The sequence below is a fragment of the Rissa tridactyla genome, chromosome 21 (genome assembly GCF_028500815.1).
Source record: "Rissa tridactyla isolate bRisTri1 chromosome 21, bRisTri1.patW.cur.20221130, whole genome shotgun sequence".
Taxonomy (NCBI): Eukaryota; Metazoa; Chordata; class Aves; order Charadriiformes; family Laridae; genus Rissa; species Rissa tridactyla.
The window spans coordinates 3,449,926-3,471,565 of NC_071486.1; the positions used below are offsets into that span (position 1 = coordinate 3,449,926).

The 21,640-nt window shown below is 42.8% G+C and overlaps 2 protein-coding genes across 23 annotated transcripts; one reads left to right on the forward strand and one right to left on the reverse strand.

The window, feature by feature from the left end:
- Positions 1-384: 384 nt before the first annotated feature.
- Positions 385-3,336, reverse strand: OARD1 (O-acyl-ADP-ribose deacylase 1). Of its 4 annotated transcripts, none has more exons than XM_054181220.1 (6): positions 3,176-3,336; positions 2,786-2,853; positions 2,107-2,251; positions 1,896-1,954; positions 1,427-1,539; positions 385-1,107 (listed from the first exon to the last, which is right to left on the reverse strand). In XM_054181220.1, exons 1-6 carry the CDS (start codon positions 3,249-3,251, stop codon positions 1,005-1,007), a joined length of 564 nt encoding a protein of 187 aa, XP_054037195.1. In that variant the 5' UTR covers positions 3,252-3,336; the 3' UTR covers positions 385-1,004. The 4 variants fall into 4 exon arrangements, with proteins under 4 accessions (XP_054037195.1, XP_054037198.1, XP_054037196.1 ...); XM_054181223.1 differs by having other exon boundaries at positions 3,114-3,327; XM_054181221.1 differs by having other exon boundaries at positions 3,012-3,255.
- Positions 3,337-3,567: 231 nt separating this feature from the next.
- Positions 3,568-17,124, forward strand: NFYA (nuclear transcription factor Y subunit alpha). 19 transcript variants are annotated; one of them, XM_054181253.1, is made up of 10 exons: positions 3,568-3,753; positions 6,876-6,997; positions 8,619-8,705; positions 10,978-11,124; positions 12,439-12,570; positions 13,226-13,331; positions 13,851-14,011; positions 14,810-14,983; positions 15,327-15,428; positions 16,207-17,124. In XM_054181253.1, exons 2-10 carry the CDS (start codon positions 6,923-6,925, stop codon positions 16,258-16,260), a joined length of 1,038 nt encoding a protein of 345 aa, XP_054037228.1. In that variant the 5' UTR covers positions 3,568-3,753; positions 6,876-6,922; the 3' UTR covers positions 16,261-17,124. The 19 variants fall into 19 exon arrangements, with proteins under 19 accessions (XP_054037228.1, XP_054037221.1, XP_054037225.1 ...); XM_054181246.1 differs by having other exon boundaries at positions 3,569-3,753; positions 13,845-14,011; XM_054181250.1 differs by having other exon boundaries at positions 3,569-3,753; positions 8,619-8,702; positions 13,845-14,011.
- The last annotated feature ends 4,516 nt before the right edge of the window (positions 17,125-21,640 follow it).

The window sequence follows — 21,640 nt, forward strand, 5'->3', positions numbered from 1 at the left end:
ACACCAAACATAAAGGAAATGCAGAGCGTATGATAATTCTTCAGAAATGGAACCAAGCTTTCAAAACTCAAGTGTTTACCAATGATCTGATGAACTAATTTGCTTTTGCTATTATTGGTGACATCAAACACCAACCTACATGCAACAGCTCAACCACAAATGCAGTAAAAAAAGAAATGTGAAAAACAAACCTTAAACTCCATACTATAATGTTTTCCAGCACAACACTTATTCATGTGTGGATTCTCAGAAAAGTGAGTTGTGCAAACTATACCAATTATATAAAATGCACCCACAAGGTGTCTTTACACACCTCCAGCATTCCCCTTCAAACCCCAGTTTCCCACCAGAACACAGCCGCAACACAGACAGACATCGGCAGGCTTTTCAAAAGGACAGTGCTCTGATCTGACAGCAGAGTACTGAAGAGCTATTTATTTAATGTTGGTAGCATGATTCTTAGTGAGTACAATCTCATAACAAAAAATTCTATTTGTGGCCAGAAGGTAGAAATTAGATTTTTAATCCTGTAACGAACAGAGTAAATAAACTGTATGCCATCGCAAAACTCTAACAAAAAAGTGACAGGGCTCCACAGCTCATCATTATCAACCGTTAACTACAAACCAACAAAGACCTAAGCAACAGACAGCTCCGGTTTCACTCTGCACAGGAACTGTCAGCTCTAAGTAGAGGCTGTAGTGCAGGCAGGTGCTCCGTGGAGGACCAGTGACATCTGGCGGCTTGCTGAGACAGACTGGGAACTCCCTGAGGGTTACCACAACACCCCTGCCTTCTTCACAGGCTCCCTGAACACAACATCCCAAATTAGCTGCTCTGGAGCTTTTTTTTTTTTTGTTATTAAAAGCCACTGCCACTGATAACACAAGAGTGAGCTACGCTCAGACAAAGAATGTGCTCAGCATGCAGTTTCCCCCCTCATCAGTTAACAGGTTTCCACTCCTGAAAGTGAGGGAAATGGAGCTCTCTTTAAACTCTTTTGCTCACAGACTGTAAACTGTGATCTTTATATCTGTGTCTTCAAACACTTGGTCAAGTATTGCTGAAACTTTATTCCAATCCAGGCCGTCAAGTCCACATCCAATCCTGGAAAATAAGACATCAGAACAGCTGTAATGGCCTCTTCTGGGGTACGCTATGAACGGTTAGCCCCTCAAGCAGCTACAGTTTTACATGGCACTAATGCAGCTCACCATAAAACAACATAATGCAGTTAAAATAAGCAAACAACCAAGCCTGTATGTTTTGCTATCGTTTAAACACACTGTGAAATGCAAATTTCATTTGCACAGTTGAACAGAAGTGGATACTTGAAATCTTATTTCATGGCAGGGGATCACCTCTCAAACATCCTCCTATGCAAAAAACATTCAAGTATTTCCACCGCAGTAACTAATTTTCTTACCTAGGCATGGAAATGTCAGTAACTCCATTGTTTAGACAGTGAGCTTTCATGGCTTCTAAGCTCTTTCGCATACTGTCATATGTCGGTTTGTGAGAAACTTTCTTCTTCGTTATCTAAGCGTAAATGTAGAAAGGTCAGTTGTGCCTGCAAAATTTTCTTTTTAGCAACCACATTTCACTACATTCACACTCCACAGCCAGACTTGCTGCCATGAAGGGAAAATGATTTGGAAAAAGAACTATATTTCACACCTTAAAATAGTGTAATTTAGCAGCTAGTTCTTTGAATTTAAAGTTACATATACATACATGAGAGCGTGGCCTCTCCTTAAGTAGCAAAATTTGAGTAATACATCTCACACCTCTTATTTAGAAGAAACTCAAAACTCCCCACAACTATTAAAGCCCTCATCATCATATCTAACAGAGTTTAGTTACGGGAGAATGCCCGAGTAATGTCCCACTCTTACCAGGTAGTAAATATAGCGGTCCTCTCTCTGGAGAACTGCCACCTCCCCAGTCTTCTTTTCTAAAGTGAAGAAATTAAGAAGGTATTTTTAAAGCAGTTACATTCCACTACATAATTCCCCCTACACCCCAAGTAGCTTGGAATACCCTTACTGCCGCAAATCAAGGTTTTCCCTTCAGCTCCTGCATGTCCACCCCACGTGATTCACTCACGTTGATCCAACAGCTCTTGTACGCCTCCAAACTTTTTCTTAAAAAGAACAGCTATGCCTGCACCCATGCGACAGTCCTCGCTGATGCAATGAGCCAACGCATCCGTCTGGGGACATGAGAAAAGGTCCCCCTTAACACACTTGATCTGGAAAACACCACAAAAAGAAGGATAAATAAAAGTAAGCTGAGTGCCGGCTCAGATCAGACAATACTCAGGTAACAGGAATCTGGCAAGCCTGTACAGCAAAGAGTGTAAGGGACTGAGTTCAAGATGCAGTTCACAAGTGAATTGGCATGAATTACTAACCCAATATACAGACAACTATCTTTCTATAACGTCAGTTATGAGTAACGCATGCCAGTTTAGCAGTTAATTTTAGAAAATCAACACTTAAAATTATGTAGTAGAAAGCACAACTAGATTAGTGCACATCTTCAGCACATTATCGGCGTGTTCGTGTCAGATATCCCCAGACACTCAATTAAGCAGATAAGCTCTGTGCTGGTGTACAGTATCTGCATCACTAACATAAAAGCACAAGAAATTTAGCAGTTTTGGCCACCTTGCTCCAAAAAGCTACACGGCACAGCCAGCTGCCACATTACTAGGGGCAATATGAAGGTCTCTTTACAGAGACACACATCAAGCAGTAGCCCAGGTAACCCAGTCTTTACGCACTCTCTCCTCCTGATCCTTGGAGAAGTGGGTGGCCATGGTAACATGGGCTATGGTGAAGACTCCTCCAGCTGAAAAGATAACAGAGAGAAAAACAAGAGTTATTAGGAACCTCAAACTAGGTAATAAGCTTGTATGACAGAAGATGCAAGACTGAGCCTGCTTCCTCTATGGGACAGCTAAAAACAGTAAGACACGCCTCAAAACAGAAAAGGAAGAGGCTAGTTACTCCAAATAGTGCGCTGCAAGCTTTCCAGCTGCAGCCCCACAGCTCCAACCCAAGAGATGCAAGGAGGCCCCAGTCCAGGGTCACCACACAACTAGCACCCACAGGCCTTCCATCCTCCTCCGAGCCACCCCTGCCCCTTCAGGAAACCCTTCAGCAGGCCACACCCGCGGGCACGGCGCGAAGAACGATCCACCGAGCCGGGGCTTGAGCCGCGAAGAACCTCGCCAGCGCTCCCCACATCCGCTACCCCAGCCCTTCCTCCGCTCCGCCACCGCGGCCTTATCGCCACGCCAAAATGGCGGCCGCCGCCCGCCTCTCTAGGCGGGCTGGAGGACCGCCCTCTCTATGATACTCGCCGAGAACATTCCGCAGGACGCCCCCGGCGCATGCGCACGATCCGGCGGAGGGAGGGGGCGGAGCCTCACCCGGCGCTTGCGCAGTGCTGGCGGCGGCGACCCGCGGCGGCGCGCGCACGGCCCGTGGCGCAGGCGCAGTAGGCGCGGGCGGGCGGGGGGCGGGGGGGCGGGGCCCGGCGCGCAGGGCCGCGAGGAGGGAGGGGGCGGGGCCAGGCGGGGCGCGGGGCCGCCCTGCGCCTGCGCCGCCCGTGCCCGCCCCCTCCCCTCGCCTTTGTTCGGGGTTGGGCGCCATTTTGCGCGGCGGCTGAGTGGAGGCGCTGATTGGGTTTCGGGGGCCGGTGGCGGAGCCAATCAGCGCGGGACCCGAACCGGGGGAGCGAGGCACGGTGAGCGCGAGCAGCCAATATGGAGCCCCCGAGCGCCGGCCCCAGCGCCGGGATTGGCGGGGCCGAGTGACCAGTCAGGAGGCCGCTCGTAGGGCCGCGGCCGGCCGGGCGCCGGGGGAGGCCAGGGGACGGGGCCCGGCTCCGCCAGGGGCGGTGGTGTTGGTGGGGAGCCCCGGGAGGAGAGGGCCCTGGGCCGGGATACGGGAGATGGCGGGGCGGTGGTGGAGGTGAAGGCGCGGCCGCGGGCCGGGCCGCTGAGGGGAGGCGCGCGGTGGGGCCGGTCTCCCCCGGTGGGGCCGGTGCCGTGCGGGGCCACTGGGACGGGAGCCGGCAGGGCCCCGCCCTTCCACCGGGCGGGCGGGGGGAGCGGAGCGGAGCGGGCGAGCCTCCCCGCCGGCCCCACTGTGACAGATGGGCCGCGGGCAACCCGGGCCGCCCCTCCTCCTTCCCCCCTTCTCCTCCTCCTCCCCGCCTTGCCCGGGGGAGGCGGGGGGGAAGGCGGCGAGTGTGCGCCGAGGGCAGGTCGCTGCCCCCCCTTCCTCTTCCCCGCGGCTGCCGGTGAAGCGGGTGTGCAGGGTCCCCCCACCCTGCCTCCCCTGAACGCACCTGGGCGCCAAATGCCGCCAGCCACGTGCTCCTCTGTGAGGAGAAACTGCCCTTTCTGCCCGTTTTTTTCCCCCCTTTGCTTTGTCCTCGCTGAGCTGCAGGCATCGCCTCTGTCCGAGCACATCGTCCTCTGCCCGCCGAGAACATCCCCGGTGTGAGGCATTCGGCAATAAAATGAAAACGTCCCTGGGCGAACGCCCTGACTCACAAGTTTGATAAGGAGGTCGGAAACAAAATCTGGGTAGCGCATCTTTTATTCTGCCGAGCAGTGGGAGTTGTGACTGTGGCCTTATTGTCCCTCTCTGGGTTGCTGTTTAGTTAAATCCTGTCCTTGGCTTGGCGTGGTTGTTCTGTCCTCCGCTGGTGTCCTTCGAGGACAAGGATCGTGTGGGTGGACTGACAGGGTCTGCCCTAGAAACTTCTGCCGATTTAGTAACCTTCTTCCAGGGCGCAACACGTTTTAAAATGATGCTTTCACGCTGGCTCAAGTCCTAGCACAGTTTGTCATGCTAGTTTGTTCTTATCATAGCTTATTTGCCAAGAGAACTGTTGTTGATGCAGCTCCTATGGCTTCGTTTGTATGTATATGAATATATGCCGATAGAACGAGAACACAAAGTCATTTTCAGCGCAGACAAGGGCCTGGTGAGGAGGAGCCGAGTGGTGAGATCAGCGGTGGGAGGAGCGTGCCATTGAAGCAGATAACTGATTTTTAAAATTTAACTTTGATACAGTAACGCTGGTGCTCTGTGTTTTCATGAAGGGAATGAAATAATCCCTGGGAGGACTATGATCCAGCACATGTAAAATCTTTTGTTTGTAACTTTGGCTAGCCACAGCTAATGAAGAGAGTTAGGATTACAATGCTGCTAATATTTTAAGTAAACAAGACAGGGGCTTGATGCGGGGGTCTGTGAAGAAGCATTCCCAAGTTAGAGCTATGCCTGCACTTGATTATTGGTTGTGGTGTTAAGGAAGCCAGAGAACTCTTGGCAAATATGGTTTACTGGTATCCTGTGCTTGCTATTGAAATACTTCCCTGAAGAATGAAATGCAGGAGCTGTTTTCTGACAGGTCCCATGGGCGTTTAGGGCAGAAATTAAGTATACGGTGCAAAATTGAAATAAGAACCTTGGTAGACAGCATCATCTTCAGAAATAATGTTTATCTTCTTTTATTCTGTCAGGCTGTGAAAAACTTACTAAATGGGCCAAGGAGAGAGAGAAAATTGCAGTAAAATGTAGTGCCTTTCAGTGCTGTGACACAGATATCTGTGATCTCCAGGGTTAGTGTCACTACATCCTTAATCCAAACGAAAGAGCTGATAGGGACTAAGGAGGTTCTTACATTATTATGGCTGAGTATTGTGCCGCCTGTAACGAGCATCCTTCTGGTCTGTCATGACAGGTTAATAGTTTATTTTTGTAGGTAAGCAACAACTGGTGATAACTTGCAAGAGAACAACGAAATGTAAAATCATTCTGTGTTTTCCTAGGTCACGGTGAGGAATAAGTTGATGCAAAAAATGAAGTGTTCTTAAGATAAATGCAAGACACTGAAGTACAAAGGATGTTTTAAAGTTAAAGAGCAGGCAGTGTGAGAAGTGTCATTACAGTAGTAACCACAGCAACAGTTACAGTTAGTTTAAGTTGTGAATAAATTTTGTGTGCATTTCTTTGAAAACTGAAGGGGCCTGTTTTTTTGTTGCTTTAGACTTCAAAGATTAAAGTTACAGGCTGCTTTTTCACTAATGTAGCAGGTTCTTGTTCAGTCATAGCATAAATCAAATACCTCATTAAAAGCAATAGTAAGAATTCTTCCCTTGTTGATCAACTGAGAAGAGATGTGAGGGAGAAGGAGGTAATGGAACTAAGTCTTTTATTTCAACAGTGTGTTCTTCATAGGTGTAGGCAAGTGTCCAAGAAATGAGAGGCAGTAAAAGGATGGAAGCACTGAGAAGTCTGCTGGCTGTTCTCAAATTTATGAAAGTAGGAAGAGAAGAAAGAGATATGAGGAGGGAGCGCTACATAGTCAGGGTAGGAGAGACAGTTTCACTAAGCGTTGTTGAATTCTTGAAATGTAGTTTGATTTTTTTATACCTAAACTTTGTATCTTGTGAATTTTTTTTATTGATAACACGCCTGTCCTCCACCAATGTGCAGCGTAGGCAACTGTCTATAGCCCAGAATACACAGGCTGGAGGGGTAAAACAGGAAGATAAACAGGTTCATAGCTGCTATCTGATTCACTGAAGACAATGACAGAATTGAGATACTTTCTGCTTCTCAGTCAAGTTACATGTTCTTGAAATTACAATTCTAATTTTGTCACTCAATGAAAGTAAGGTGACATTATGAAAGAGGTAGGTCCTTGATTAAACAGCGGTTCTTACTGTGTAATCGTGACCTCAATGTCAGCAGATGGTTTGCTTTTCCGCTACTGTATGATAATTCTAATCTTCAAACCTTGGGACAATAATCACATGGTGGTTTTTTTTTTTTAACTTGTCTTGCCAGATACACAGACCGAGGTGTGCCTTTTACTGTCTTGGAACTGAAGCGCTATGGAGCAGTACACAGCGAATAGTAACAGTTCCACAGAGCAGATCGTTGTGCAGGCTGGACAGATTCAGCAGCAGGTATGGAAGGCGATAGTGGGTGAGCTGGCATCGCCAGTGCCGAGTTACAAATCTGTTTGTACTTCTTAGTTTCACAGAACCAGCAAGACGCCTCTCGATACGGTCTGGATATGTGTTTACCTGACTTGACTTGAAGTCAGAGGAAATATGTTTTAAAAAGCCCCACAAACTTATTATTAAATTCTTAACATTGCAGGTATACAAGTTAACCACATTTCAGTGTAGCGGGGAGTTTGCAAACTAGTAGTGACATCCTCGCTGAAAATGGAGGAATCAGAATCTTAATCCAAACGGTCACACAAGGAACAATGTAGATTACCCCCAAAATTGAAATAGGTTTTGTTCAAGCCCATAGAGGCTTTCTCCAGCTTTCTCAAAAGAAGTATTTATTGAGATATTTTGTTTTAGAACTACAGATGGATCAAAATGAATACACAGTACAGGAATTGCAAGAAAGCATGTAGCTTGTGATGAATTAACCCATTCTAGAAAGAAGTTTCTAGTTCTGTTATAGTGTGCAGATGAGTAGGGCTGGTTTTTTCTTGAGGGCTTATAGATTTTTGCTGTGGTTAAGCTTCACCCATTCAGGTATAGTGATGCATTTTCAGATGAGCTGTGCTGCTGTTAAATTTTTGTTGCATCTTATGTTTATTCTATTTAAAGGCAAGAGGAGTTTCTTAGTTTGTCATGCAAATAAATGAGCCGCTGGATTGTATTTTCAGTGAGATACGCTTCGCTTTCTCATCAGCCTGTTTGTTTGACAGCAGGGACCAGCTTCTTCCACTGGAGTTGACTTTTTCAGTGAGGTTGTACTTGACCTTAAAACATGATCTATTAAGAATTACCAAATATACCTGCTTCCAGCAGATAACCAAAGATACATTTGGTTTTATTGTCACCTCGTAGGTAAATGGGAGGTAAAAACATAACTTGGCTTGTTACATTTTTAGTACATGCACAGCCTGTGCTGTATTTGACATGAAACGTTTTTCTAAAATAATTTAACAGGCCTGTTGTATGCAGCTTTTAATAGAGAGATGTCCTTCATCTCCCAAATGCGAACATAGTTAACACAGGTTATTTTGGGACTCTCACTAAAGAGGCTAAAGATAGAAAAGGCTTTTGGATTTCACTGCTCTTGCAGCCTCTCAAGATTGTCCTTCAAGGTCAGTGGTGGGAAGCCCTTGATGTGGGGGTGACACAGATGAAGCTTAGACTGTGGTCATCTGTGCTGCTGCTCTGTGCAGAATTTATGGCCTTTATTGTAACTAACAAGTGACAAAAATCTGGAACCCCTTCACAGTAAGAAACCTTGGCAGTGAAGGGAAACATTAAGCAAAAAGGTAGCAGTCTAAAACGCTGAAGCTGAGATTTTAAATTCTGCAAAATAATCTCTCCTGTTCTTTGTAAATTATTTTTGCTTGGCATATTGAAGCCTGTCAGTATCCCATGCAGTTTTGTTGGTATGCCGTTCTTAGGTTTGCTAAACGTATTCACAGTCCTTATGTTCCAAGAGCAGTGTGTATGAAGTTTAAATTCACCCTCTTCCAGCAAAGTGTCGTTGTCTCTTGTCAGACCTGTGCATTTCCGTGTTTCAAGCTATTCCTGTTCCTATTCCCAGCAGCAGGGTGGTGTCACTGCTGTCCAGTTGCAGACTGAGGCCCAGGTGGCATCCGCCTCAGGCCAGCAAGTCCAGACCCTCCAGGTAGTGGTGATCTCTCTAATTGTGTTTGTGAGCACTGCATGACTCTCACCATCGCCACATATCTAATGCTGTGTTTTTTCCAGGGTTTGAAATAGGAACAGGAAAATTTGTCAACAGTAGTATCTCTGCTTTATGCTAGTTGTAGGGTTTTCCATGAAGAGCATGGGGTTATAGCTTTCCATTGGATCTCGGGTGCATGCCGGAAACCCTGATGCATTCATGAATTCCTGCTGCTGCAATTCTGAAAGTGAATAGTGGTTGAAATGAGATTTAAAAGGAAAAACCACCAAGATCAGGAAGTAACAGTCAAGAGATATAACCCAAAGTAGTTTCAAGGAGATTAGATTTCTGATATCCACTGTGAGTAGTTCTCTGTTTTCACTACGTGAAAGACATAGAAGTGGTGGATGACCTACCAGCTTGAAGAGTGAAACTTCTTGTCTGTGATTAAAAAGGGCACCTGGGGACAATATTGGCTTCTGTGGGACTGAGAGATACGATTTCTTATTTACGTGTGAACAACTCAGGGAAACCCAGGACAAGTAGGTATCCTAACAGTGAATACATCCCAGATTGGAAAGAAATGCAAGGTTATTTCAAACCCTGATTTATTTCAATGTGAAGTATTTTCTGTCTTGTAAACTTCATTTCGTTAGCTCATGTAGGAGGCTTTTAAAGGAGTTGATAAATCCTGGATGGCTGTAGCAGTTTAGTAGTTCACTGAGTGGTTTGGTTTTGTTTGTTTTTTTAATTCTTCGGAGGAGGAGAGTTCCAAGAGGCTAGAATGGTCTTGCCAGGTGTAAAGTTGAACACAGCATTTTTTATGTTCAGAGTTAAAATATGAAAAGCTGACTGACTTGAATTGCTTGGGTCACTATGGCCTCCTGGTCATCACCATGTGTCCTTCCCCCGCTTTTCTTTTTCTTTTTTTTTTTTTTTGCTTGCTCTAATACATTAACAAGAATCCTGGAATGTATAATTTTTCTTTCTGCTTATTGGATATTGTACTGCCGACTGTGCTTCTCTGTGGCTGACATGAGCATGTTTATATCTCTCTCTGTTGTAATTCAAAAGTACTACGGAATTTTGTTAGGGACTTGTATGCAATAGTTACAAGGTTGAGAAACAGAACAGTGTCGCAAGGGTATCAGGTGACGTGTAAAGTCACAGTATTCTATGCAGGGCATTGATCACTGGGGTACAACTGTGCTTGTTTCTGTGGATGTGTTAGCATATAATTCACTAAGGTATTTGAACTATGCAAAGAAGCATTTTTTAGGTAGTTCAGTATGTGCTGAAAATCTGTGCTGCTCTTCAGCCTGGTTATCGCATATTCTTGAAATTTACAGGTAGAAAACCCAAGAACTCAGTGACTTTTTATCATGTTATGTTGCTCTTGTTTCCAAACAACTCGGAGCGTGATAAAGCGTAATTGATTGCCTGGTGCATAAGACTCATTTCACATTTAAGCTGTGGAGGTACAATGTTTTCAAAGATATATTTTGAGGAGTTTGGGGACTTAGTGTGTGAGGGTGTTTGAACAGATAGGTTTTCTCCTTGCTTTTCTTCTCATTGGCCTTTTCCCTAGTGACCAGAGACATACCTGGTCCAAGAGTCCAGAGACTCTTATGCCGAATTTATAAGTCTGCTCTAAGAGTTGTTGGGCCAAGACGTAGCTGCTGCTCCTTTTTTTCACTCTTCCTTACTGAACTACATTTTGTCTTGTTGCGTTTATAATTTCACTTAATGAGCATGACAACATTCTCTAAAAGCATTGCATGCTATATTTCGGTTAGGAAATGGAAATGTTGTAAGCGTGTAATTGGAGAGAGCTGAAGCTACCTCGGAATCTCTCTGTGAGAATAGCTTATTTAGAGCGCTTTCTCATTAGAAACCCCAATTAAAGATTAGTAATAGTGATGTGGATAATAAAGCTTCTTTTATTACACTTTGCTCTCAGGCTGTGCATGAAGATAGTTATTGTCTCTGGAAAATTTAGCTGTGCTTTCCATGCTTTATTGCAATTAGACTTGGAAGTTTTGGTTCCAAGAAAAAGATAATTTACAAAATCCAGAAGCACATCATGGAAAAAGTTTTAGAAACTAAAGTTATTTAATGCCGATTGTGAACCCAGGTTAGTGACTGTTGCTCAGGTTCTCTGGTCGCCGCACTAAAATAGGTAAGCACTTAGCCGCATGTGGTAGCCACTTCAGTCTCTGGCTTCATGTCACCAGACTTTTTCATTGTTCTGTTTGTTTTTCCTCCTGTTTCCCAGGTCCAGGGTCAACCGCTGATGGTCCAAGTAAGCGGAGGCCAGCTGATCACATCGACCGGGCAGCCGATCATGGTGCAGGCTGTGCCTGGGGGTCAGGGCCAGACGATCATGCAAGTCCCAGTTTCTGGAACACAGGGACTGCAGCAGGTGAGATAACCCTCATTTTATTAAAGAGAAATTGCAGAGAGTGAACTATGATGTTCTCACCTTGTCAGATAGTACATTTGCCTTAGCACTTTTAAAATAAACCGGGCAAAGAGAGTTGTTCTCCAGCTATGGATCTGGCAGTGAGCTGTGTGTTAAGAATGCAATGAAAATTCTTTGTATATTTGATTTTTGTATTTTACGGGATGGTGCAAACCTTTTAAATGAAGTCCATTAAAATACAGCTGGAGTTAGTTTGGGTTTTTTGGTTTGTTGGGGTTTTTTTGTTTTTATTTTAACTGGCCCTTGCAGTACAGTGGTGATCTGGTGCCTACTCAATTTACGGCTCAGAAAGAGGGTGGGGTTTTTTAAATTTATTTAAGAAAGCTTCTTGAAAATAACTCTTGTGCTTGAGTTCATCTAATATGTGATGGCTGAAGGTGAATTTAAATGGTTCTATTGCACAGAAGGTAACACTGTAGAAGGTATAGAAGGTGGATTTTATTAGAAGCAATTATTTTGAAATATTTGTCTAAAAGACAGTTTTTAAATTTAAAGAGGTGCTCAAAGTGTGTTCCTCAATAGCAAAGGGAGAACTGTAACAGTGGCATAATGACAGTGTTCTAGTGATTTGAGAACAGGATCTAGGAATTAAGTTCAGCATAGTCCAGGAAGGCATACGATGTCTTGGTGTTTTGAGAGACTTATTTAGTGTTTATTTAAAATTTCTTTTGTTGAAAAACAATATATTTTGTCTTAGGTTCTTTATGGTCTGGTTGTTGGAGGGAAATCCATAACTGGGTTTTTAAGTACAAACCTCAAACCACATTCCAGTTCCTTTTTTTTTAATCTAAGAAACATTCCTCGGTGGTGGAAAGACTTCTCTGCAAAGCTGAAGACAGCTTTTATAGATACCCAGGAGTACTTCTGTATGCTGGATAATTAACACTCTACAGAGATCTTAAATCTTAGTTCTCTTTTTTCTTTTTTTTTTTTACCACCAGAGTATTATTACTCCTAGTTTCATGTGAATAATTTATTTCTTTTGACCATTTTATTGTGTAAGCAGTGGAGAACTGGTTGGGCATAATGACGTTAGCATGTTATATTTCCTCTCTTCTGTACGGCTGTGACTGCTGTGTCACAGGGAGGAATAAATTAAAGCTCTTCATTTTAAAATGGAACAAGCAAAGAATCAGTGCTTTCTTTTTCTCTGCAACAGTAAATCATCCTCAGAGATGGTTTGGTAATGCTGAGGCCAAGGAGGGAGAAATAAGAGGCATAGTTAATGTTCCTTTCTGACTCTTTCTTCCACAGATTCAGTTGGTCCAGCCAGGTCAGATTCAGATTCAAGGTGGGCAGGCTGTGCAGGTACAGGGGCAGCAGGGCCAGACCCAGCAGATCATTATACAGCAGCCACAGACTGCAGTTACTGCTGGCCAGACACAGGTAACTGCACCAGCATGAAAGGGTTTTCTTGAGAGAAACAGGAAGAGAAACTTGACAAATGACTTAAGGTGTGGTTAAGTAAAAAAAAAAAAAAGGGGGAAAAAAAAAAAGGAGGAATTATTCGTATTGAGGAGAACTTGAGAATAAATTTCATATGTTTGTAGTGTTTTCATGCATAACTCTGGGGCAGAACAGCTAGATTGCATGTTTTTATCCATTGTGTTTCTGTATTTTATTGGTTCATGGTGGTTTTTGTCTATTTGTTGAAATTTGAAAACATGAAGTATTGGTAATTTCATACTTGCGCCATTTTGTGAAGTAGTCTAGTCATACCTGGGTTTTCTGCTGATTCTGTTGATTAGGACCAAAATTAAATTTCTGAGCAGAATAGTTCTTCCTTTAACATATTCATAGTGAGATGGGAAACGTAGAACCTGTTTCTTTCAATATTAAATACTAGACTGTTAGAAATGTGTGCTTTAGGTGTTTTATCCACAGTTCAGTTGGTTTGTCCTCCATCCTATTTCTTGATGCTGTTAATAAAGCAAAAGAAATAGATGCCTGAAACACCTAAAGCACCATGTGTTAATTCAGGAAATGTAAAATTTGAAAAATAAGCAGTTTGTAAAGTTACTTTGTTCTTTGTTTTGTTTAGACTCAGCAACAAATAGCAGTTCAAGGACAACAGGTAGCACAAGCAGCTGAAGGCCAGACCATAGTCTATCAGCCAGTTAATGCTGATGGAACCATTCTCCAACAAGGTATGAGCTTTGGTGTGAAAAGAATCAGGACTTCTCAATATCTCTTCAATAGGTTTTTATTGCACTGTAATTATTGTCCAAGAAAACATTGAGTTGCAATGCTAGTAGTGCTGTGATACGAATTGTTGGCATAGTGAATGGAAGAAGAGGTGTTTCTATTATTATACAGGAATTCAGTCTGCAGTTCTTTCCCCAGAAGAATAAAAACAGTCACTTTCCTTTGGCAAGGACTATTAGAATAGAAACACTTGACTTTGCTTTTATGCGTTAGAGCACACGATGTCTTATCTGACACTGGGATTACTGTGCAGATACAAATGCAAAATACAGGAAGTATGAGGACGAGGTGATAGAATTTAGTTAATAACTTGCAATGTTTTTCTAAATTTTTTTGCATGTTATGGAAGGATGAATGAGTAAAAAAACAGAAGTGGGACTAATGGTGTTCCCTTCTTTTTGTGTGCGTGTTTTTGGTTTGGTTTTTTTTTTCTTTTGTGTTTTATTTTCTTAAAGTTACAGTCCCTGTTACAGGCATGATCACCATTCCAGCAGCCAGTTTGGCTGGAGCGCAAATTGTCCAAACGGGAGCCAACACCAATACAACCAGTAGTGGACAAGGGACTGTCACAGTGACCCTGCCAGTTGCTGGAAACGTTGTCAATTCAGGTGGAATGGTTATGGTATGTATTTTCACTTTCCATTGATATTTTTAAAGGATGAGGTTTACGATGTCTGTACACAAACTGTTTTCTGAGATTCATGTCACCTTAATGTGGTCAGACTTCTCAGTAGCTACCATTAGTTTAAACAATACAAGTTTTCAGTTTTCATGGCCTGTGTCCTATTGCGATCTATGTATTCTGTACTCTGTTTTTGCCCACAGCAGATTATAGAGTTCAGAAATCTAGAAACTGAAATTCAAAACAAGCTGTTAACTGAGAACTGAGCTTTAAAAAGATTGAATCAACTGTTGCTTTTCTGGAGGATCCCTTAGTATTTGTTTCTCTAAATCATAAGAGGGCTTTTTCTGCCAATTCTTCTTTCTTTGTAGTGTGATGCCTTTTGACTTGAATTTTATTTTGTCCCCACTAGATGTCAGCAGCTCTACAAGTAATATTTGCTTAAGAAATGCTCTGAAATTATCATATAAATTAAATAAGTGATAACCAAAAAGAAAGGGAAGCAGTGGGCATGTCCTGTATGCTTAATTGTACAAGAAGCAGTAACATGGTCATAGAATTATATATGATAGAAATTTTACCATAATAAGAAAAAAAGTGAAGCACGACTGATATGTAATTGATTTGTTTAAATTTGTTCTGCAGTTTGAAAACAACTTTCAATTTAAGTAGGTGCATTATCTGAACAACAAAAAAAACCCCCCAAACTTTCCATTTTAACATTTTTTTAATTACTTCTTTTGCATTCACTTTGTGTTCTGAGCTACAAGTACTAAGAACATATTCTTCTCTGTACAGATGGTACCTGGAGCTGGATCAGTACCAGCTATCCAGAGAATACCTTTGCCTGGAGCAGAAATGCTGGAAGAAGAGCCCCTCTATGTAAATGCCAAGCAGTATCACCGGATCCTTAAGAGGAGGCAGGCGCGTGCTAAGCTTGAAGCGGAGGGAAAAATCCCCAAAGAAAGAAGGGTAAGAATATAACTCGGATCTAATACAGGGTTGCTCTATGAGAAAAGCACAGAAAACCACCTCTGCTGGAAAATGAGGACCAGAATCTTAAAGTGTTCTTCAATTTTTTTTTTTATTTTTTTGTTCGTAAGCTAGTCCCTTGGTGGCAGTCTTGCTTCCTTTGCATGCTTTTAGTTGTTGCATATGTATATTGCAAATGGGCATTTACTGTAAATACCTTCTCTCTGGGGAAGGGAGAAGGATGCAGACTGGGTAGGCTTTTCTAGCAGTCGGGAATTTCCCCTCCTGGAAGTGCTGAACTGGAAGCTGCTGGTCTCTCATTACCCCCTTCATACTGTTGCAGAAATACTTGCATGAATCTCGGCATCGCCATGCCATGGCCAGGAAGCGGGGAGAAGGTGGACGTTTCTTCTCACCAAAGGAAAAAGACAGCCCTCATATGCAGGTGGGTAACATTTTATCTGTTGTTTGCACAACTGCCACTTTCAGTTCTTCAGAATACACTTTAGAGGTGTTTTTGTACTGTTTCATTTGTTCTTTCTTGGACTAGGCTGCTGACCTTCCTCCCTCTCTACCTTTGAATTTATATTTCAGACATTATAAAGAAACCTTCTCTCACTTCTTATAGACAGCAAGTGTCTGTTTGCCTTGAGTAATTAAATTATAGTAATGTTGATAGAAACGTATACACTTTGTTTTGCAAACGAAGAATGCATGTATTTATTTGTCCTAACAAATGCATCATTTGCAGCCTTTCTCATTGCATACCAGAAGTATTTTTTTTAGGACATGAATTAAAGGTACAGACACCTTATCTTTCATCCGACAGAAAATTAAAAAATGTGAATATCTGATTCTTAGCTGCATATTGATTTACATAAAAAGCGCAAGACAGGTTTTCAAAGGAAGGGACACAATAGAGCAGAACTAGCAAATTCTGTTATTGATTAGTGCTTTAAAGCAGTCCTGTGGCTTTAGTGGAGTGGAATCCTTCCCAAATACTAGACCAGTGTTAGGTTTTCCCTATTGCCAGAAACAACACATTACTAGGAACTATTAAGATTTATATATCCCATTCTCTGACACTGGCCTGTAAAACCCAGGGAAAATATGACACGATCAAGGGAGGAGGCTGGAGTATCTCTTGATAGTTGTGTGTGATTCTCTCTGCTATTATGGAAAAATGTTGAAGTTACAACATGGTATGTGTTTTGTATCTATAGGATCCAACTCAGGCCAATGAAGAAGCAATGACACAGATGATCAGAGTCTCCTAACCACTGCTTAAAGAAAAAAAATAATAACTGAGTGGAATTCCCGTCCCTTCTGCAAGTCTGTCCTACCTTTCCAGTGTATCAAGCAAGTCTTTCAATGGGACAATCGCCATATCACAGCCTATCCTTTTCTACAGAACAAGCACCACGTTTTCAGTACATGGTCGAGATTTTAACTGCAGTTGACTCAACAAATGGAAACTTAACGACACTCTTGGTATACTGTTCTGATCCAGCGCAGGGATTTCGGAGGCTGACTGCTCATGCCTTTCTTTTTCTTTTAAACATCTCTTGTGTTAAGATTGGCCATGGGTGAGAGTGTGCCACTGACTCAGTGATCAGCAATAACTCTGGCATGCTGAAGCAGGGCCAGCAAAGACCTCTTGGACATACGGCCCTTCTGTACAGAGACATAATCCAGTTTATAGCAACCAGCTCTGGCGCGGCTTCACCACAGTACTTTGTTTTCCCAGCAGAGACTTGTTATTTACATGCACTCTTTACACTTTCGGAATTTTATGGTCAACTGAACTGCTTCCTGTTGTTGCATCTGCACTTCTGAAACTGGCAGAAACTGAAGGGGGTTCTTTGAAGTTCCACCTTGTAAAATATGTAAACAGCAAGCTCTTCTCTGGGAAAAGTTCAGCTATCCAGTCACAATGATAGAAATATCTCAAGACGATTGCAGGACTTAATATATTGTGTATGTGTTCCAAGAAGGGAGAGGGTGATGTGAGGATAAGGATTTAACTAGTAAAAGCAATCTGGATGTTTTTTGGTATGTTTATTGCCAGTAGTTGTTGCTTTGGAAGAAAAGTAGATGCTAGTATAAAAAGGATTAAAACTTATAAGTGAGTCTCTTCCAAAGGATTTTGTTGGGGTTTTTTTATTCTGCCTTCTAACCTGCAGTCCAGTGCATGGTTCCTCCAAAACACGTAAAATCTGCAATCTCAGAGTGATAGCACTTGACCATCTTTGTGATGGCGTTTCTTCATGTCTGTTCTAAATCTGTTCTACAATTCTCTCATTCTGCACGGGGTGAGGGATTGTTTCATGACAGCAGAAGCATAGGGCAGCTCAGCTCAGCTCATCCTGATGTAACTGAACTGTTAGACAAATGAAGGCAGGTATTGATGAACCTTTCAGGCTTTTAATAGACTATCCTCTTTAAATAAATAAAAAAGTGGCGCTTAATGAAGGAGGAGTACTTGTATTTAAAAAAAAATATTTCATGATCTATATCTGGCTTCTGGCTGAGTATCTTGACAAAACATGTCTTGATCTTTAATTCCTTAGCTCATTACAGATTTTAAGCTTGCTCCATTCTTTCTAATTTGAAATTTGGTGATGGAAGCTGTAATGCTTATTTTAACAGTTGATACTTGCATCTTTCCATTCCCATCTCCTCCCATCTTGAATAAGTTTTACAGGCTCTCTATGTATCACTTGCATGCTATAGTCCTATCGCTTCCAATTTTTGTGTTCTGTAAAACATAAAAAATGCATTATGTCAGTTAAGCATGGGATTGGAAATACAGCCAGGCGTTGTCACTGAGGGAGATCTTAATGAACCTGAATAGGTAAAGCGTGAGGTGTGTGTTTTTGAGGAAGGCATCCAAGGACGGGAGAGACTGCTTTAGATTCAGTGAGCTCTGTTTTCAAATGGGGGTAGGGGGACGGACACGAAAAATACATCCCATATTGTCACCCTCTTATGTTTTTCCCATTTACTGAAAGCTTATGACTAAATGCAAAATGGAGGACAAATTAGAAAGTTATAGAAGGCTGGGAGGATACAAAACTACACAGCCTTGAACATTCTATTTATTTGGATAAAAGAGAAAAATACTAGACCTAAAAGTATGAGAAGATGGGAAGGAGTGCAAGAGGAGTGAGCAGAAATGTGGATAAATGTTAGATTCTACCTTGCCAGCAGGCAATCTTGGAAGAAGAGCGTGCCTGTCTAGATGCTAAGGATGACAATGTTTAGGTCAGCCATCCGTGGAGTTACGTAGCCAGTGAAAGAACAAAGCAGAAATGCAGATTTGGTATTTGTAGTTAGGCAGCTGGATTTCCTAAATTGAGTTCCGTTCATTTTCCTTCTGAATTTTTAGTTCCATGCTCTTACTCTTACCACAGCTGACATGGTGAGAAAGAAACTGTTCAACACCCGGTGGCACCTGCAGCTATGGGAGGAGATGGCCTACTACTTGATGTGCAAATAAATCCGCTCACAGATCTTACATTAGGATTTTTTTCTAATGATTCAAAAGGCATTTGCTTACCTCCGTTGCATTGATGGCATCTTTGGTGCCTTTGGTTGCTTCCGCCTTAAAATACTTGGCCAATTAGAGCATGGTGCTTATTTTCTTCAGTTGGCAACTATGAAATCCTCACCTAGCATTTCTGCGAGGTCACCCATTTCAGGAAATATGTAGCTCTCTTAGTGAAGGAGTAACAAAACATTTGCTTTAGTTGAATTTGCAGCATTATTGTAAATATATATATTTTTTTTAGATCATCTGTACATTTTGTCAGTGTTGGAGGAGTATTTCTGTGCTGGAGTAAGACAGCTTCTCCGTAACGTGTCTGCTCTTCAACTGATGGCTCATCTCTGGAGAAACCCCTCTCAGAGCTGGAAGTTAGGGAAGCAAGATTATTGCTCTGACATAGGTATTTTTTTTAATGAGTAATTACTTCTTTTCTTAAAGAACGTGTAAACTTCTTCAAGACAGCTAGAACTTTTTTCCCAATAAGCCTTTCATATATAGGTTCTCTGATCCGTTGTTGTAGAACGTGTATTAAGACCTATGGATTTGTGTTATGTAGAAAGTCTTATCGTTAATATTTTAAATAGTGATGTGAAAGCCTGAGTGCTACTGTCATATTTTTCATTTGCTTTGGGTTACGTGTATTCACTTCTAAAAGTAGTGTTTGCTTGGTGAGATTGGAGTTATTGGTCAACACCATATTACCAAAAAAAGTCTGCTTTCTTTTCCTGTGCAAATTTGTTAAATTGGAGACATCAAGTTCAAACCTCTCTAGTAATTCTATGAGAATTCTTTGTGGATTGGCTACACTTGAGCAAAAACTCCACCCTGGGAGCGCATAAAGGAGTGGATGAGGATAAAAGTGGCTTGGGGAGAAGGAGGAACGTGGTCAATAGACCCAGAGAGCGTTGGAGCCGCGAACTGATCAAAAACGAGTTTTCTATGAGTGTAAAGAATGGGATGTGGAAAACGGTCCTCAAGTGATGCTAAATGGCTTTAAGGCCTTGCATGTGAAAAAGGGGGGGGGGGGAAAGGAAATCTTTTCTTTGTGAATGGGTGTGGGAGGGTACCGAGATTAATGTAATGTAAGGCAATGTTTGTATATAGTTAAAAGTTTATAATTTTTTTTATATGATGCCTTTTTTCAAGTGTATTTTGGTCTTTAATAGATGCAATTGTAAGTACTGTGTACACTATCCAGCTAATAAAAATTTATAAACAGAAAAACAAGCTTTGGCCCTGTCTTTCAGACCTTGTGCTCTTTCCAGTCCAGTGGCAGCAGTGACGGGGAGCGGTGAGGGCAGGGCGGTGGTTTTAGCACTGCTGAGAAACGCCTACGCAGCTGGCGAACCTTCCTGCCCTCCACGAAAGCAGGGAAGAGAAGGGGTCACCTCTGCCTCCCCCTTGGGGATGGCTGGGTGTGCCTGCTTCCTATCTGCCCACACATCTTGGTGTCCATTTTCCCTTCCATCCCCACCACGCCATGTTGCTGCCTGAGGGGACTGCTCTGCCCGCCCCTGGGGCTGGGCTGCTGGAAGCTGATTGGCTGAGGGAAGCTGGGGTGTCCTACTGTAGGTGCTCATTGGATGGATGTTGCTCTGGGGCTCCTCTGATTGGCTGGTGCAGAGGGCCTCCATCTTGCCCTGCTGCTCTTCCTCAGAGGTTGAGATGGTGCCTCAAGATGGCGGCTGTGGGGTGGTTTGCATGCAGGGGGTGGGTTGTTTGAGGAAGGATGGAAGGAGGCTTTGCTTCTCACCTCTGAGCCTGGGGGGAAGCTCCTGTGACCCTCTTGGAGTTGGGAAATGGCCTCACTGAGCTGGGAAAGGGAAGGAAGACTGCTTGGAGCTGGCCAGTGTTGCTTTTGTACGTCCTTCAAGTGTGGGCAAAATATTCGGTGAGTCTCATCTGGGAGCAAAGAGGATGCATGGCAATTATTGTGTGAAAGAAAAATTACCATTGGCATCATTAAGGGAAATACGCTTAGTAGTCACGCTATGTCTCTTCCATAGCTATGGCAGCTCCTAGATATCTTTTGGCATAATGCACAGCGTGCCTTCATGATGCTTGAGTCTCTGCATGCTTGCTGCAGGATTCATTGCATTGAATGAATCCCTGGAAGGCTATGCAGAAGAATCCAGTGATTATATAGAAAGTGCCCTGGAGCAGAGGGAGTGTCCTGCGGGTGCAGTGATGGAATCTGTACTGGGTGGCATAAGTGGAAGAGATGACAATTCACCTTCATGTTACTCAAATGCTCTTCTTTCTCAGACACTAATTTGTTTATATTCTTGGTTACCTTCCAGGAGGCAGTTTCTTTTTGTCCCCAAATTCCCAAGTATCATGTCACTATCTTTTTTGGCCAAATATGACTGAACAGACACCCTTAGAAAGTGCTTATTTCTTGTGTTTTGGCACAAAAGGAAGTTTTCCTCTTAAGAGGATTGGGCGGGCTTTGAAAGATTTAAGAGAGAGTCAGTTTCCCTGTCTGCCTGCTGCTCCCTCTGGGGCACGCTGTTTCTTCCACCTGTGCTGCTCAGGATCTCTCAGCAGCATTGTAACTTAAACATTCGCTACAATAACGTAAATACTTTTATCAAGTCCTGCACTGTTAGGCAATCTTTGTGTGGTATCAAGCAGTTGTATGTTACAGTATTGTTGAAACAGTTCTTGTGTCTGTTTACAGTTTGCGAAGCTCTTTGAGTTAAAAGCAGCCATATAAAAAAAGCAAAATACTATGTTCTGCATATTTTTTTTCCTCTGTGTGCTTGGGATGTGCACCCTTTTAGAAGGATTACACTGAACTTCACTGATTTTGTACCTATTCGCTATGTTCTTGAAGGAACACTACTGCAGTTCCGGGTGCCTGGTTTTGCCCTCGCTGGTGCAGAAGCATCTATTAGCAGAGGTTGAAAGCATGCATGAATATCACTAGCTGGCAACAAACAGAACAAAAAAGGCAAGTTTTACCCCAAACACAATTGTGTTTCTTTCTCCTGCAGTGGATCCCTTAATGGTGTTTTCCAAGTGAACCAACTGTGAGTGATTTCTTTGTACTACCTGTAAAACAGCTTGGAAGTACTGGATGAGATGTATTTAGCTACACTGAAGTGGTT